This window comes from Acanthochromis polyacanthus, chromosome 14 (assembly GCF_021347895.1).
Source record: "Acanthochromis polyacanthus isolate Apoly-LR-REF ecotype Palm Island chromosome 14, KAUST_Apoly_ChrSc, whole genome shotgun sequence".
Lineage (NCBI taxonomy): Eukaryota > Metazoa > Chordata > Actinopteri > Pomacentridae > Acanthochromis > Acanthochromis polyacanthus.
The window spans coordinates 27,820,250-27,834,818 of record NC_067126.1 but is presented as its reverse complement, the minus strand read 5'-3'; the positions used below and the strand labels follow the sequence as shown (position 1 = coordinate 27,834,818).

The following is a 14,569-nucleotide window of genomic DNA, read 5'->3' as shown; positions in this document are numbered from 1 at the left end:
TCAAAATGATTAAATAGTTCTACCTAATTTTTTTTTTTTTTTTTTTTGAAGGACAAAAAATCCTTAACAAAATAGCAGTGGGGCATTCTCCTCCTCTGACTGTGAGAATATAGAACGTAGTTATTTGGAAAGCTGACAAAGGAGAATTCAGGGTGAAAATCTTCAATTTAGTAATTGAAATTCCTCCTGTTCCTCCAGGATCTATAACATCTATTTTTTTTTTTCTTTTTGCAAGTGGGTGATTTGTGAGTTTGCAATTAGTGTAATGAGTCATCATCTTTGTGTGTGTGTTTCTTCTTTAGGGTATCTGGGTCCCAGAGGGTGAGACTGTGAAAATTCCCGTAGCCATTAAAATCTTAAATGAGGCCACAGGACCCAAGGCCAATGTGGAGTTCATGGACGTGAGTATCTTGGAAACTAAAAAAATCTGTTGGTTAAGGTGTAGTTTTCGACAATACAAAGTCATATTTTGCAAAAAAACAAGTTGTGTTTGGTGTACGGAATTCAAATCATAATTTGGTCACATCAGTAGAGGAGAAAATCACAGATCACTTTGCTAATTTAAATCATTTCATTTAGAACAGCAAATATTCGTAGTCACAATTATCTTGCTGGTAGCAGTCACATCACTGTTGAAATACACTAATATATATGTTAGTATTTGAGCATTTTACCAGTTAAAGGCACGGCAGTTGACTTGATTATGATTATATACTGCACTCAGATAATTATTTAAAAAGATCATTAATCGAATTTTGCTTATTTATACAGTAAGCAAGATTTAAAGATCAGATTTTGTACAAGGTACAAGATCTGACAGTGTTTTCACTGTGGCTCAGAGTCAAGTATAAGGAGGAGTCACCAGAATAGTGTAACCACGTCTCAATGATTTTACAAGAAAGCACAAATTGCACATCAGCTCCGGTGATGAAATGAAGCTCTTAAGAACTAAACTTAGACCGCTCAGACACCAGACTAGAAACTATGGGGCCCCTAGGAGTCCCACATACGTAGACACACACACACACACACACACCCACACACACACACACACACACACACACACACACACACACGCACATACTCACATCACGCCAGAGGCTTCCTTCGCTGTGCACAAGGCCCCATTTATAAAACATTCACAGCTTGGCTTATTTCAAAAGGAAAAGTGAAAAAAAATCAAAATTATTACTCTGTGATGATGCAATGCAGATGAAATAACTCCCATCAACACACGTACAAATACAGAAACAGGCACACGCACACACACACACAACACACACACACACGCACACATCGAAAGCGACCCACTTGCACTCGTGTTTTGCACTTAGTTTGACAGTCTGAAAGGAAGAGTTTTGAAGTGTTAGCATTTCTATTTTTGTCAGGACGTCTTTGATGAATATCCCATGTGTGTTTAATTTTATGTTCTATGTGCTTCAGGATCTTGTCTGACAATCAAAAAAACAGATGCAGCAATGAGAGGATCACATATAGGGGACAAATTTGAAATATAAAATAATAAACAATAAATATTCGTATACTAGTAGAAAATCATATCTATTCATGGGTCTGCCCCTGCACCCAATTTTACAATTGGCATCGTTATAGATGGTTTCGAGAAATCAGTAAGTTAATCATTAAATGCAAATTGTGTTAAAACATAATGGAAGATTGCTACGCTTCCATCGCCAAAATGAAATCCAGAAAAGACTTGCTGTGCTTCAAGCATATCGCCCCCTCATCTCATTGTGAGAGTTCAATGTTAAAATAAAGTAAAATGTATGTTTATTGTATGTCTATACAGTAAGATTATTTAGATCAGTGTATTCTGCTGAAAGAATATATTACATTTCTAGAAAATAACATTATGCCTATTGTGTTACTTAATGTTGTTGATATAATGTACTTTTGTTTGGATAAGACTATTATCTGAAAAGTTTGGGAACCCCCAGTTCTGTATATGACATATTAGACAACCATGTAGTGGCTGTGAGCTGGAGAATCACTAACAGTGAAGAGGACCAAAATTCACATATTTTTGACTCATGGTTTATCTAAATAGTGAAGGAGTAAATTTAGGCTGAAGTGTTTTTCTTTCAGCGGAAGCAGTAATGGTGTTAAATATAAGAATGGGTTAGTGATGGCTGCATCTACTGTTACGGACTAAAACAGATGTACCTGCCACAGAATGTGACTGCGTCAGCAAGAAAACCAAAACACAAACTATCTAACATCAGAATCAACACACAAATTTTGTATTTCTCCTATTAAAGTCATTAGAGTTTGATCATATTTTTTGAAAGATACCTTCCATCACCTTCCCTCAGCCCTGACTCACAATGAATGCATTCCTAAGTAGTTAAGCAGCATTTGTGACATATCATTAATATGTTTGTGATCAATTCCTTGCCATGTGTCTTATTGCTTTGCTGTTGCTCCTATTGAGCCACAGTAGCCCCCCCACCCCCACCCCCCACCCTCCAAAAAATAACTTGGAGGATAAACTTCAGTCATGTTGTGGAAGGGTTGTATTTGAACCTAAACTGTGACATCATCCTAAACCTAACCATGTGGCTTTAGTGCCTAAACACATTGCCTCACCTCTAAGGGAGAAAATATGTTTCTTTCAAAATGTAAACAAGAACGCAGTTTAGTCCTATAGGAATGTGATTTTTGTTAGACGGGCTGCATCTATTGACTGCTGAGCAGCTGGGGGCCCGGCTTGTGCTGCAGAGAACGTCAGTGGTAGTTACAAACAGAAAGCAGAGTGCCATTCATTTACTTTACCCATCCATTATTTCACAGTCAGACTGGGAATTCTGACTGGTGACCTTCTAGCTGCAGGCCACACTCACTTGCCACTGACTGTTTGAAGAATGTCACTGAGGATTGATTGGCTTTCAGTGCGTGTTTGTGTGTATGTGTGTGTGTGTTTGCTTCTGTGTAGAGTTTGCCCACTCCTTACCTGTGGAGCACTCAGTGAAAGCTTCTCCTTATAAACAACAATCTAATGGCCAGAAATAAAGCGTCAACCCTGCCACCTTGCTGCAAGTGCTTGGCAACAGAGCAGTGTGTTAAAACCCTGCAGTACCGCCACGCATGTACTAATAAGCACTAACTGAGGAGTGTGCATGTGTGTTTATGTACACAATAATGATAGTGGCTACTGGAAGAAAGGGTAATTGTATTCCTTTTGATAGCCAAGCTCTCGTTTAAAGCTTGTTTTCAGATAAATCTATATCCCATAGAAATTGTGTTTAGTAATGCTGTTTTTCCTGTGAATGAAGAATATAGTCTTCTGTCCTTTTCATTTATGTTGCACTCAGTTGTTGTTCTATATTGGTATCAAACAGGCCCGCCAACAATCCATTTCAACAATACAATGCATGCACACAACGCATTTATAATCTGTTAAAATAAAAGCACTTTTCAAAACAATGTTACACAGAGTTTCCGGGAAACAAAATACATTAATATTTCAACAGCTCCAGTGGAAAAAGTTGGGTGTGTGATATAGGTGGAATTGAAAGAAAGAAGGGTATACCTTGTTAACAAATTTCAATAGGGAATGCATAGTTTGGTTACAGATTGTGCTAAAATGTCCCAAAGTTGTGTATTAATGTAATTCTGAGGACCCTTCAACTCTTTATTTCTATTTATAGAGAAACGAAGGATTAACAACAGTAAAACAAGCTTTTCTTCTTGATTAGATTTTATCCTTTAGTTGTTCCAAAAAATAAAATAAGGAAATCTGTAGTTATATAAGCTTTATAAAGGAAATGTGCTAAAAAAAAAAAAAAAAAAAAAAGAATAACCCAAGCAAAGATATATGTGCTTCAGGTATCCAGTATCTTAGCTCAAAATTAGTGTTTCTAGATCCTAAAGGGATGCATCTCCACCCACCCAGCACGCAATGACTTTAAATCCATTGCCATAATTCTACACTAATGTATATTTACTACGTCATTTACATTTATTAAACTCTTTATTAATGGACCACGGCACACAGAGTTGATATATATATATATATATATATATATATATATATATATATATTTATGTTATGATTGCCTCACTCTGGACTTAAACATGCCCACGGCTACAGGAATTAACACTGTTTAAGGTAGCACATCTCAGTGGCAGATGGACATTGGAATAATCCTATTTGTTTGACTGATCTTGCCCAAAAAGCCAAAGAGCACGCTGACGGAAAGACCAGTTCTCTCCCAGACTTCAGCACCATTTACCATCATCCTTATTGTATCTGCTGCCATCATTGGGCACCTTCAGCACATGAGCAGGAGTCTGATTATGCAAACCTTCTGATAGATGAGCCATATAAATTCTAGCCTGTGTAGTGGTTGCATCTCTTTGTCACTGTTCCGTGGGGCTTTATTCACTGTGTATCTGTCTCTTCCCAGTGCACACACACACAGCCACCTCCACCTATCTTGTGTATTTGCTGCACAGCTATCTATCTCATGATGAATTGTCACATTAACCCATAACCCTTGTAGCCTCGATGTTTTGTGTGTGTGTGTGTGTGTGTGTGTGTGTGTGTGTGTGTGTGTGTGTGTGTGTGTGTGTGTGTGTGTGTGTGTGTGTGTGTGTGTGTGTGTGTGTGTGTGTGTGTGTGTGTGTGTGTGTGTGTGTGTGTGTGTGTGTGTGTGTGTGTGTGTGTGTGTGTGTGTGTGTGTGTGTGTGTCCACGAGTGCTAGGTAGTTGTGCAGAACAGATGAAGGCCTATTTCTGTCGATGGGGGTGTTTCTGTATCATTTGAATATTATGTTGCAGTGGTTTATGTTGCTACAGTCAATAATGCAGACTGTACGTGGATCGACAATAAAAGCACTGACAGGTGAAGTGAACAACACTGATTATCTCTTTATAATGGCACCTGCCAATGGGTATGATACACAGTATTAAGCAGCAAGTGAGCAGTCAGTTCTTGAAGCTGATATTTGGAAGCAAAAAAATAAAAATAAAACAAGGGCAAGCATAAAGATCTCAGCTGGATCAGAGCAGGTCTTGTTCGTGTTCTGAGTACACAGTGGTTAGTAATGACCAAAAGTGGTCCAACGATGGACAATCAGCATTGCACTGTAGTGCAAAGTGCTGAAAAATACTTAATGTTGACTGGATCCAGAAAGGATCCAGACGATACAGTGCAGCTCCTAGAAATAGCACAAGAGCGTCGGAAGATGGTGGCCTCTTCTGATGAATCACATCTTTTGTACATCCTGTAAATAGCCAGATGAGAGTCTTGTTTAGCTGAGGATGAGATGCCAATGGGAAGAAGGCAAGCCAGTGAAGGCAGTGTGAGGCTTTCAGCAATGGTCTACTGGGAAACCGTAGGTCTTAGCATTCACATAGATAGAACATACCACTTACATAAACATTCTTGTAGACCATGTCCACCCTTCCTTGGTAACCATATCACTGAGGACTGTGGCCTGTTTCAGCAGGATATTGCACCCTGCCACTCTGCAACATTTATTCAAGAAGGGTTTGAGGGGCATGAGTTCAAAAGATGGACTCAGCATCCATATGCCAGAGATCTCAATTCAACTGAGCATCTCTGGCATGTGCTGGAAAACCAAGTCATATCCGGAAGCCCCATGTTTCAGCTTCTAGGACTTATGACCAATGCTTTAGTGCTTGATACCACAGGACACCTTCAGAGGTCTTGTTGAATTCACAACTCGATGGATTAGATCTGTTTTGGCAGCACAACGGGAGACCTACACAATATTAATCAAGTAATTTTGTTCTTGTGGCTGCTCAGTGTAGGTGTTTCTTCTTCATATGCACATATTTTTTGCGGTAGTAATTTCAGTAACGACTAAATTTCATTCCAAACTTTCAACTTGAAACCAACAGTAAGAATTCTTACTGTATTATAGGCCGGAGACACATGGTTTACACATTCTCACCTTGCTCTGCTACATTTTTAGGTCACTCCAAAGAATGCTGAAAGTGTTGAAGTGGCGAGTTCTTTTGATGTTGAGGTTTTTCATAACATTGTACTGTTTCTGAATGCGGGGAACCTTGCTGCTCACTTCAAGAGGAACTTCAGTCTTAAACAGAATAAGGGTTCTTGTGATCTTTTGCAGTTCAGTCTACACTTGTAAACATGATGAACTCTCTGGAAGTGTGTGAGCCTTTGAATGTTTGTTCCGGTATTTGTCCTCCAGAAATCATGAGAAGACTGCTTGGGCACATTATAACATGTTATTAAAATATGAAGAGGTCACTTACCTACGCATATATGGGTTTTTTATTTGGAGTATGCAAATTGAAAAACAACCTAGTGACAAGTTATTAACAAATTCATTGGTAAGAAGTTCTGAAAGTCCCTTTACACGTTGCAGTTTTAGAACATCTGAAATTTAAATTGTGAAATTGTATCATAAATTTCGGTCCAGGTACTGTGCTCATTAACATCATAAACCTTACTTGATTTGAATTCGGCCATCATCCTCACTAAAGTAGTCTCCTGCTTGCCTCTACAGCACTCCCAGTGCCTCTACAACACTTCTAACACTCTCTTGAAGCCCTGTTATGTAAACACGTCAAATATCATCTGCAATGAGCTCTAAATCTTCTGAACTGTGTCAAAACAGCACTGCCTCATTCTGATTTCATTTTGGGAAAGAAGTAGTAGTCACAGAAAGCCAAATTTAGCAAGCGGAGTGGATTAGGAGCAACAGTTGTGTTGTTACAGCCAAAAACTTGTGTATAATCACCGCCCTGTGACTGGGCACACAGCACATTGGAACACTTACTTGCTATTGTGCCACAGTTGAGGCTGTTTGTGCCAAATGCTCTTTATTTGACATATGAGGATATTACAGTAGAACAGGACTGATAGTCCAATCATGGCACACATATTCCCAGTAAACAACTACATGAATGTTGAAGAAAGCATCCAGCATGCTCCTGGTGTGCTCCTGAACTGACTCTCCTTGTCTGGTCTTACACACTTTGGGCTATTCCACTGTGGAAACTGCTGTTTCTTCTCTCTTCTTTTGGCTAGTGATGACCTTTGACATGAAGCTTGGTCCGTCCGGAGCTGCTGACTGGCACAGATTGTGATGGGAGTTGTGTTTTTTTTGTTTGTTTTGTCTGCTCCAGCTCGCAGTGCATGGAGAAAACTCAGATGAACACCCACCAGTGGTCATAAAAATATGTTACAGTTGTTGGTTGCACTCATGAGTTACTGCTCACACAATTTGCACCTATGTGACCGTGATGCGCTCTGTGCAATGCAAAGAGTTCCTGAACTTATTTTGATTGCGCCTTGTATATGTAAGAGGCAGATAAAGTAGGGACACCACCAGATAGTGAATGCATGCTGGACTGTCTGCTGCAAATGGAGTGATATTTGGCGAGGGTATAATGCCTCTTGCAGCACTAATTATAGAAGACTGTGTTTCAAGACTGCCATCCTCTGTTAGTTGGTTTGCTTTTTTTTTTTTTTTTCTGTGAATTAATTGTTAAAGGCTTGCATATGATGTTTTAGATATAGCTAATGCAGCTCCCATTAACTGTAAGGTCGTGGATGGTAAAGTCAAGTTGTTCTTTCATCGCAGCTGCAGTGTGGAACTCAGACTGTCCCTATTTACTTGTGATAGTAAGACTGTGTTTGCTGTCCTCGCAGCACAAAGCTGAGGCTATTAATCTAATGTATATCTAATATAAACAACATTTCTACACCACATTGTGCAGACTTAAAAGGATAAGTGACAAAAACCACATAGGCCTTTTTTTCTTTTCGTAAATAGTCTGCTTTTCACTCCAATACATTTAAGATTTAGTCGCACAGTACACACATAAAAAACTGTACGATCCTACCTCAAACACACAGCTAGTTGTTGTTCTGGGTCAATAGGCTGACAGTAATTTTTGATCAGTTTCCTCAGCAGAAGACTCGGCACCACACAGGTAAATTCATCCACAGGCAGCAGAAAATATATTTTCTAAATGAGATTTTTTCGTGGATGAAGCAGTGAAACTCCTCTTGTCACCTAACCAAGACTGGGCTCATGCATTTAGAATAAGATTCATTTATCATTACTGAACTAAATGTGACAGTCGATTCCAGATGAGTCAGTGTCCTGAAGGCCTGCAAAGACTTTCACTGTTTAAGGAAGCTGTTCACAGAATAATCAACATTTGTTAAAATGATATGACTATAGTAATAACCTTTTCCCACTTCAAAAACAATCAAGACATAGTAGGAGAGTAGTATCATTTACATGGTAGTACATTGTAATGGCAGCATGTAGTCTCATGTTAATACTTAGTCTTTGGCTGAAACTTGCATAAGTGTTTGATCATGATATGATGGCACTATTTTCCTGAAAGTAAGCGGTAAACTCTCCTCATTTGCTTCGACCAGCTTCAGGGTTTTTATCCAGAAACAAAGTGTTCACTCATAGGCTGAGTTAAATCTGGTCAACAGCTGTTACTGTAGGTTGTGGATTTCAAGTAAATAACTCTAAAAGTAAAACTGACTAATTAGCTAGTACAGGTGGTGGAGGAGTTGCACACTCATGTGGTCACTGATATATGACTCATGATCTTTGAAACATTACGAATCGGACAAAATCAAATCTTCACTTAATATAAATGTGCAAACCCGGAACTTTTGTCGCAAGTGTATTCAACAGTATTTGAAATAACAATAAATAATTTTAATCATTTAAAACAATAGTTCAAAATACGTCAGAAATAATGAGCACACATTTGTTGTTATTAAAATAAAGCTTGGCCAAATAAAGAACTTAAACTCCTGCTATGGAGAGGACGACAAGAAGAGAACATGTCCACTTCTGACCGGTTCAGACATCTTCCATTTTATGTCAGTAACTTCCAGCCACGATCAGCCGTCTGTCGCCTTGTCTGCAAGCAGGTTCTCTTGGTACAATTCATCACATATCCATTTCACAGTAAGACAGGCTTCAGCAGCACAGCATGTCATGGCATGATGTGCAATTGATATCATGCAGTCTGGCACAGATTGAAACCAAGATTTGGTTAGATCCATCTGGCACAGTATGTCATGCAGTGAACCTACACTCCTACTTTGTGTTTTTTGTATGCAGAGAGGGGTTATGTTAAGTTCATGTATTGAAACATTATACTTTAAATAAACACATCGATATGCTATTCTGATGGGATCAACTCAAGGTGTGCACTAATAGTTCATTCTAAACATGTTTTTCTAACATCATTCTATGATCACGTATTTATGTTTGTTTCTTTAATTCTGTTTCAGAAACGGTCTGTTTTTCCAGATAAACTATGTAATAATAAAGTTGCTATACTGTTACAAAGTTAAACAGCCATCCCCAAACCTACACATGCCTGAGTGTAAATCTGTCTCCTTCAGGAGGCTCTCATCATGGCTAGCATGGAGCATCCCCACCTGGTCCGGCTGCTGGGTGTCTGTCTGAGTCCCACAATCCAGCTGGTCACACAACTGATGCCTCATGGGTGCCTGCTTGACTACGTCCACGAGCATAAGGACAACATCGGATCACAGCTATTGCTCAACTGGTGTGTCCAGATCGCCAAGGTAAGGACAAAAACAGTCTTTGCTTGCTTTAGTGGCTGCATGGATGATTGGATGATATGGTTGGTGTATTTACTTTTTAGTGAGCGGTTGATTTGTAGAAAGCCAGTTGTGTAGTATGTGGGAGGCTTGTTGATTGAAAGATTGAAAGGTATTTACTGTATTTGAAGATGGACAAACCTTTTGTGAAATCACCTGTAGGTTTCTTGAACAGAGCTTGACTTCTCTTTAACTCCAAGTTAATCCAAAAATGAACAAAGGTGGAGTGACAGAGGAGCAGAGGCAGTCCAGTCAAACATTTCCAGGTCATGGACTGTCATACGGCAGCATCCACCTGCCACTCACATTTGTAACTTTAAACCTTAATGCAATTTAACTCGGTGACTCGTATAAAAATTCACCCCAGTTTAGTTGTCATAAACGGTGGCACTGGTTATAGAGTCCACTATCATTTTTGTACCAGGATGTATACTGGCTTACTTCTGCTGTTTGGACATCTGAACATGAGATTCTAAGTGGATTGACTCACTTTAGGAGCCGGCCTCTAGTGGCCATTTCTGAAACTGCATGTTTGCTTCACTTCTCAACCACAGAGGTTACTGCTTAAAAATAAGTATGTATGCTTTGGATTACATTCACATACTGAATTACCAAACTGCTCTATGCTTCAGCCATAGTATGAACTAGTGCATCATTTTTAGACTGAGAAAAATTATGTTTTTGTTGGTCTCAAAAGGGCTGCAAGCCAGAAACAATGAGTGAAGATTTGATGTCTAAGTTCAATGGAGGATTCAACAGCAGACTGAGGAGTGAATAATTTAAGGTTGTGCTTGGTTTTCATGGAAGCAGTATGGAGTGTGGGGAACCCGGCATTACATGGTCATGGATGTACGAGTGCATTTCTCTGGTGTGTGGATCAAAATAGACCAACTCACAACTGACCATAGATCAGAATCTACATCTCTCACATAGTTGGCCAATCTCAAAACACCTTAGAAAACATTATAGGCTTCACAAACATTTTGTCATTCTTCTGTATATTATCTATTGAAATGAATTCAATTAATAGACATTGGACTGCACCACACTTACACAAAATGTATATCTTTTTGTCTCCAAACATGTTGCATTGTGCAAATAGCTGAAGAAACTGTCAAAAGCATAGGGCAAAGTAATGGGTTGAAAATCCAGGAGAAACAGAATGAAAGTAGTTTAGCAGTTGCTGCAGTCTCAGGTTTAATATCTTAGACAAATATTTCTGTTGCCGTTTTTGGCTAAATCAGAAACAGGCAGTACTCCAGTGAGCTTCCATGAGAAAATATTAAACCATCAATTAAATCTGGAACACAGTTATGATCACACCACACAGAAAGTGCTTTTTTTGTTTCATACCAACGGCGATCAGATCTTGTATTAAGTTTTGCCATGCTGTGTAACACAAATATTTTCATGGTATGGAATTAATCACACAAATTACTTTTAGGAAAAAGGATGGAGATCAGCTATATACACATGAATAAATATATGCCTGCTGTGAACAGTTGTCTACATGGAGAGATGTATAATTCATAAAGGGTAGATATGGTGATGTATTATTTACCATTGTGTTGTGTTACTGTGAGTCTCACGCATATATTGTTTAGTGTTTTCAATAATTGGCTACAGCTCCTGGAGACACAAATAGCCGTCAGGGGCCACGGTTAATAAGGTGCCAACACTCAGGTTGATGTGTGCACAAACACAAAGTGTCCTTCACAATGTGAATCCGAATTTATCTGTGTATTGGCAACAAGGTGAATTGGGACACTTACGATAACACCATCAATATTCCCACATGTAGGGCTCATAATAGCTTCTTCTGTGCTTGACTATTTGGTCATTTTCCTTTACATTATTTGATTATCTTTATCATCGAACATGCGTGAACTCTCGCAGGATTTTTTGTCACTCTTGATGCTCTCGCAAGTGACAGGGCTCCACTTTGAGGCAACATCCCCGTGGCCCTCCCTCTCTATCATGGTCACCATCACCACCATAGATTATTAATGGAGCGATCTACCACGAGAGTCATACTAATGAGCAGATTCATCAGAGCTACTAAGCATACAGCCCTCTGATGCTACAGAATGTGCGTGTGTGTGTTTTTTTTAAATCCTATTTTAGCTTTCCAGCGTCCCCTACAATTAACCTACTATATCACTTTCTCCTCATTATGTCTTCTTGCTTTTTACATCTACAAGTTGCACTCATCTTTGTGTATGTTTAAGCTTGGACTCGTTGCAACTGCAGTAGTAAAAGTTATATTTTAACATACTATACTGTTGGAGTGCTCTGGTAAGAAGAGAAAAATATGTATTCTGGTAAATCTTGACAATTTTCTCAAGAGGCTTTGCATAAGGAATGGGATATATTGGTTTGTCTTTATTGGATGTAATGTTTCCACATTTCACCCCTGACTGATTTGTCAAGCACTGGAAGTGAAATCCATTTGCAGACTTGAATATAAATTCAGTTTTTTGTGACGTGACAGTGGCTTGATAAAAATGACATCAACACCAGCATCACATTAACATTCTGGAAACCAATAATCCTCTGATAATGACATTTTTTCTTATAAAGATATAATAAATAGTTGAAATACGTTTAACATGTTTCTGACATTGTCTTTTAAAATAAAGAGCTATTCTCGGTTTAGAACAAATGACCTCATATCTAAGTTAAACACTACTTTACCCTGGGGCACAGTATTTTACATTGCAAATCTGGAATTAACTCTAAGTTCCAAGCATGTTTTGGACATTTGTTTTTCTTCTGTTACATTTTTGCTCACTGTGGGTTCACTCTTCAATGCCATATTAACTTGCTCTTCAAACCCATCAGCCAATTTTTTTGACATCAGCGGGCTTCTTGTTGTAGCAATAGCAATGGAACACATTTCGGTTTTATACGTCAGTGTTAAAACATGCAGCTGTTTTTAAAGAAATTATTTACTTGTAAGAAAGCCGAAATGTTAAGAATGCAGATAATTGGACAATAAAACACCATACACTTTATTCTGTATCACTTAGCTTGGTTTGATAATGAATTGAGTGGCAAACTTTTTTTTTTTTTTTTTTTAACTGATCTGATCTTTTATTGATGCCAATAATTTGGCTTTGGTCCAAACTGATCAGTCTCAGCAGAAATTGGACTGATTGCCATCAGTTGTTGTACATGCATGCACTGCACTTAATAATGTTACTGACTTTGGTGATCCTGTGACCTTTTCATCAAAACGTCAAAATGATCCGATAAATTTGGGACACACATTAATTCACACCACTGGATTAATTGTAATACCTTCTTTGATCCCACAAAGTTTCCTCTGGTACTATTTTCACCTCAGGCTCAACTCACCAAACGAAAATCTCATATTGTTGTCTTTTATCAAAATCACAGGCTGACGTTGTCTAATCTGAAATATCCAACAATCTTTAACATCCACTGATATTTATGTTAGTTAGCGGCCTTCTTCTCTTTGTCCTTCTAAACTGAAAGCAGATCATTAGTTGGACTTTATGAAGAATTGAAGTTGAGCTAGCCTTGTGTAAAAACCTTGGTGATGTTCCAGTTCCATTCTGCATTCTAGTGCGGATATAGGACTGTCTAGGGAAATTACTTCTTAAACTATAGTTGCACCGTTTGTTTATAACAGTGATGACTCATTTTCAATACCTCATTGACGCAAGCTTGACGTAGAAAATTATTCGTTGAATACAGCCGCAAGATTTTCTACTCTCTTCGTCAGCATTACCACTTTTTCCAGGAAGTCGGGTATTGTTTGAACGTACGTATGTGTGTGGGTGTATGAATGTGTGTGCTACGAAGGCCCCACAGTGTGCATCACGGGGTCATTTCTTTGTGTAAAGCAGTCTCGCCAAGCATACCTCTCTCCAACTCATTACATACATCCCTAGGGTTCGAATGAAAACTCAGTTCACTTCTATTCCCAGTCTGCTCGGTGTGTTTTCCTTCTCTTGTTTGTATTTATTTCACATATGAATCTCTTATTTTTCTTTCCCTCCACCTCTTTGAAAATTGAAGCCAGAGGAATGCACTGTGGATTCCCATGGATGCTCATATTAGTTTTCAATCTTTTGTTGGTACAAATATTGTACTATCACTATTCTCATATCAGTAATACAGCGGTGTTGCCTTACCATACGCAGATCCCTGTAGTAAATACACACTGGCTGTTTTATTTTTCCTTTTGTGTCCACTTTGTAAAGCCTCATTTCTATCAGCAAGCTTAACTTGTGCAGATTGTTAAAGCTGATAAAAGGTTGAGAGATTTTAATAGTGCTGTGAGGCACTTTGTTCATTTGTTTATTTTTCCTTGGACATATTCAAGGAGTACGTTTACAGTGCTGTTGGTGTCGAAATGGAGCACATTTATTTGTGATTGGTAACAGCAAATGTGAAATATTTATGCCAACATTTCTGAAATATCATATCCGCTGGGACACAATTTCTCACAGGCACCATCTAGCTGAGGACAGGTACGATCTGCCCTTGAATCAACATGATAATCTTGATAATTCCAAATTCAAATAGGCAGTGTTTCCATCAAATACAGATCATCAACAAGGCAAAGTGTCGAGGATGCTCTTTTCATTTTTCATAGGATTCCTCAATCGCATGTGCACATTCTTCTACTACCCACATTGATATGACTACCAACTTTTTTACACTGCCCTCCTATTCACTCTCCTCTGCTTTCCAACTGTGTCTTATGTAGAAAACATTCAAATTGCATTCAGACGTTTGATTCCAAGCAGCATTGGCAGATAAAAATCCCTGATCCGAGACTGCATGTTAAGACACAGAGATCACAGGCATCAAGCCTTTGATACCACCAACCCTTAGAAATGTCAACAAGTGTCCGCCTATCTCCCTTCCCCTCGCTCTATCTCTCACTCAAACCGTCTCCCTCTCTTTCATGTCCAGACT

General features: G+C 38.7%; 1 protein-coding gene across 3 annotated transcripts in view; it reads left to right on the top strand.

Moving 5' to 3' along the window:
• erbb4b (erb-b2 receptor tyrosine kinase 4b) overlaps window positions 1-14,569 on the top strand; it is a 328,153-nt gene that overhangs the window by 257,218 nt on the left and 56,366 nt on the right. For 2 of the 3 annotated variants that reach the window (XM_051959186.1, XM_051959184.1), the window contains 2 exons: window positions 303-401; window positions 9,398-9,583. In XM_051959186.1, coding sequence (XP_051815146.1) covers window positions 303-401; window positions 9,398-9,583 — 285 coding nt within the window. The remainder of the gene's footprint in view (window positions 1-302; window positions 402-9,397; window positions 9,584-14,569) is intronic. The other variant, XM_051959185.1, reaches the window with a different exon arrangement.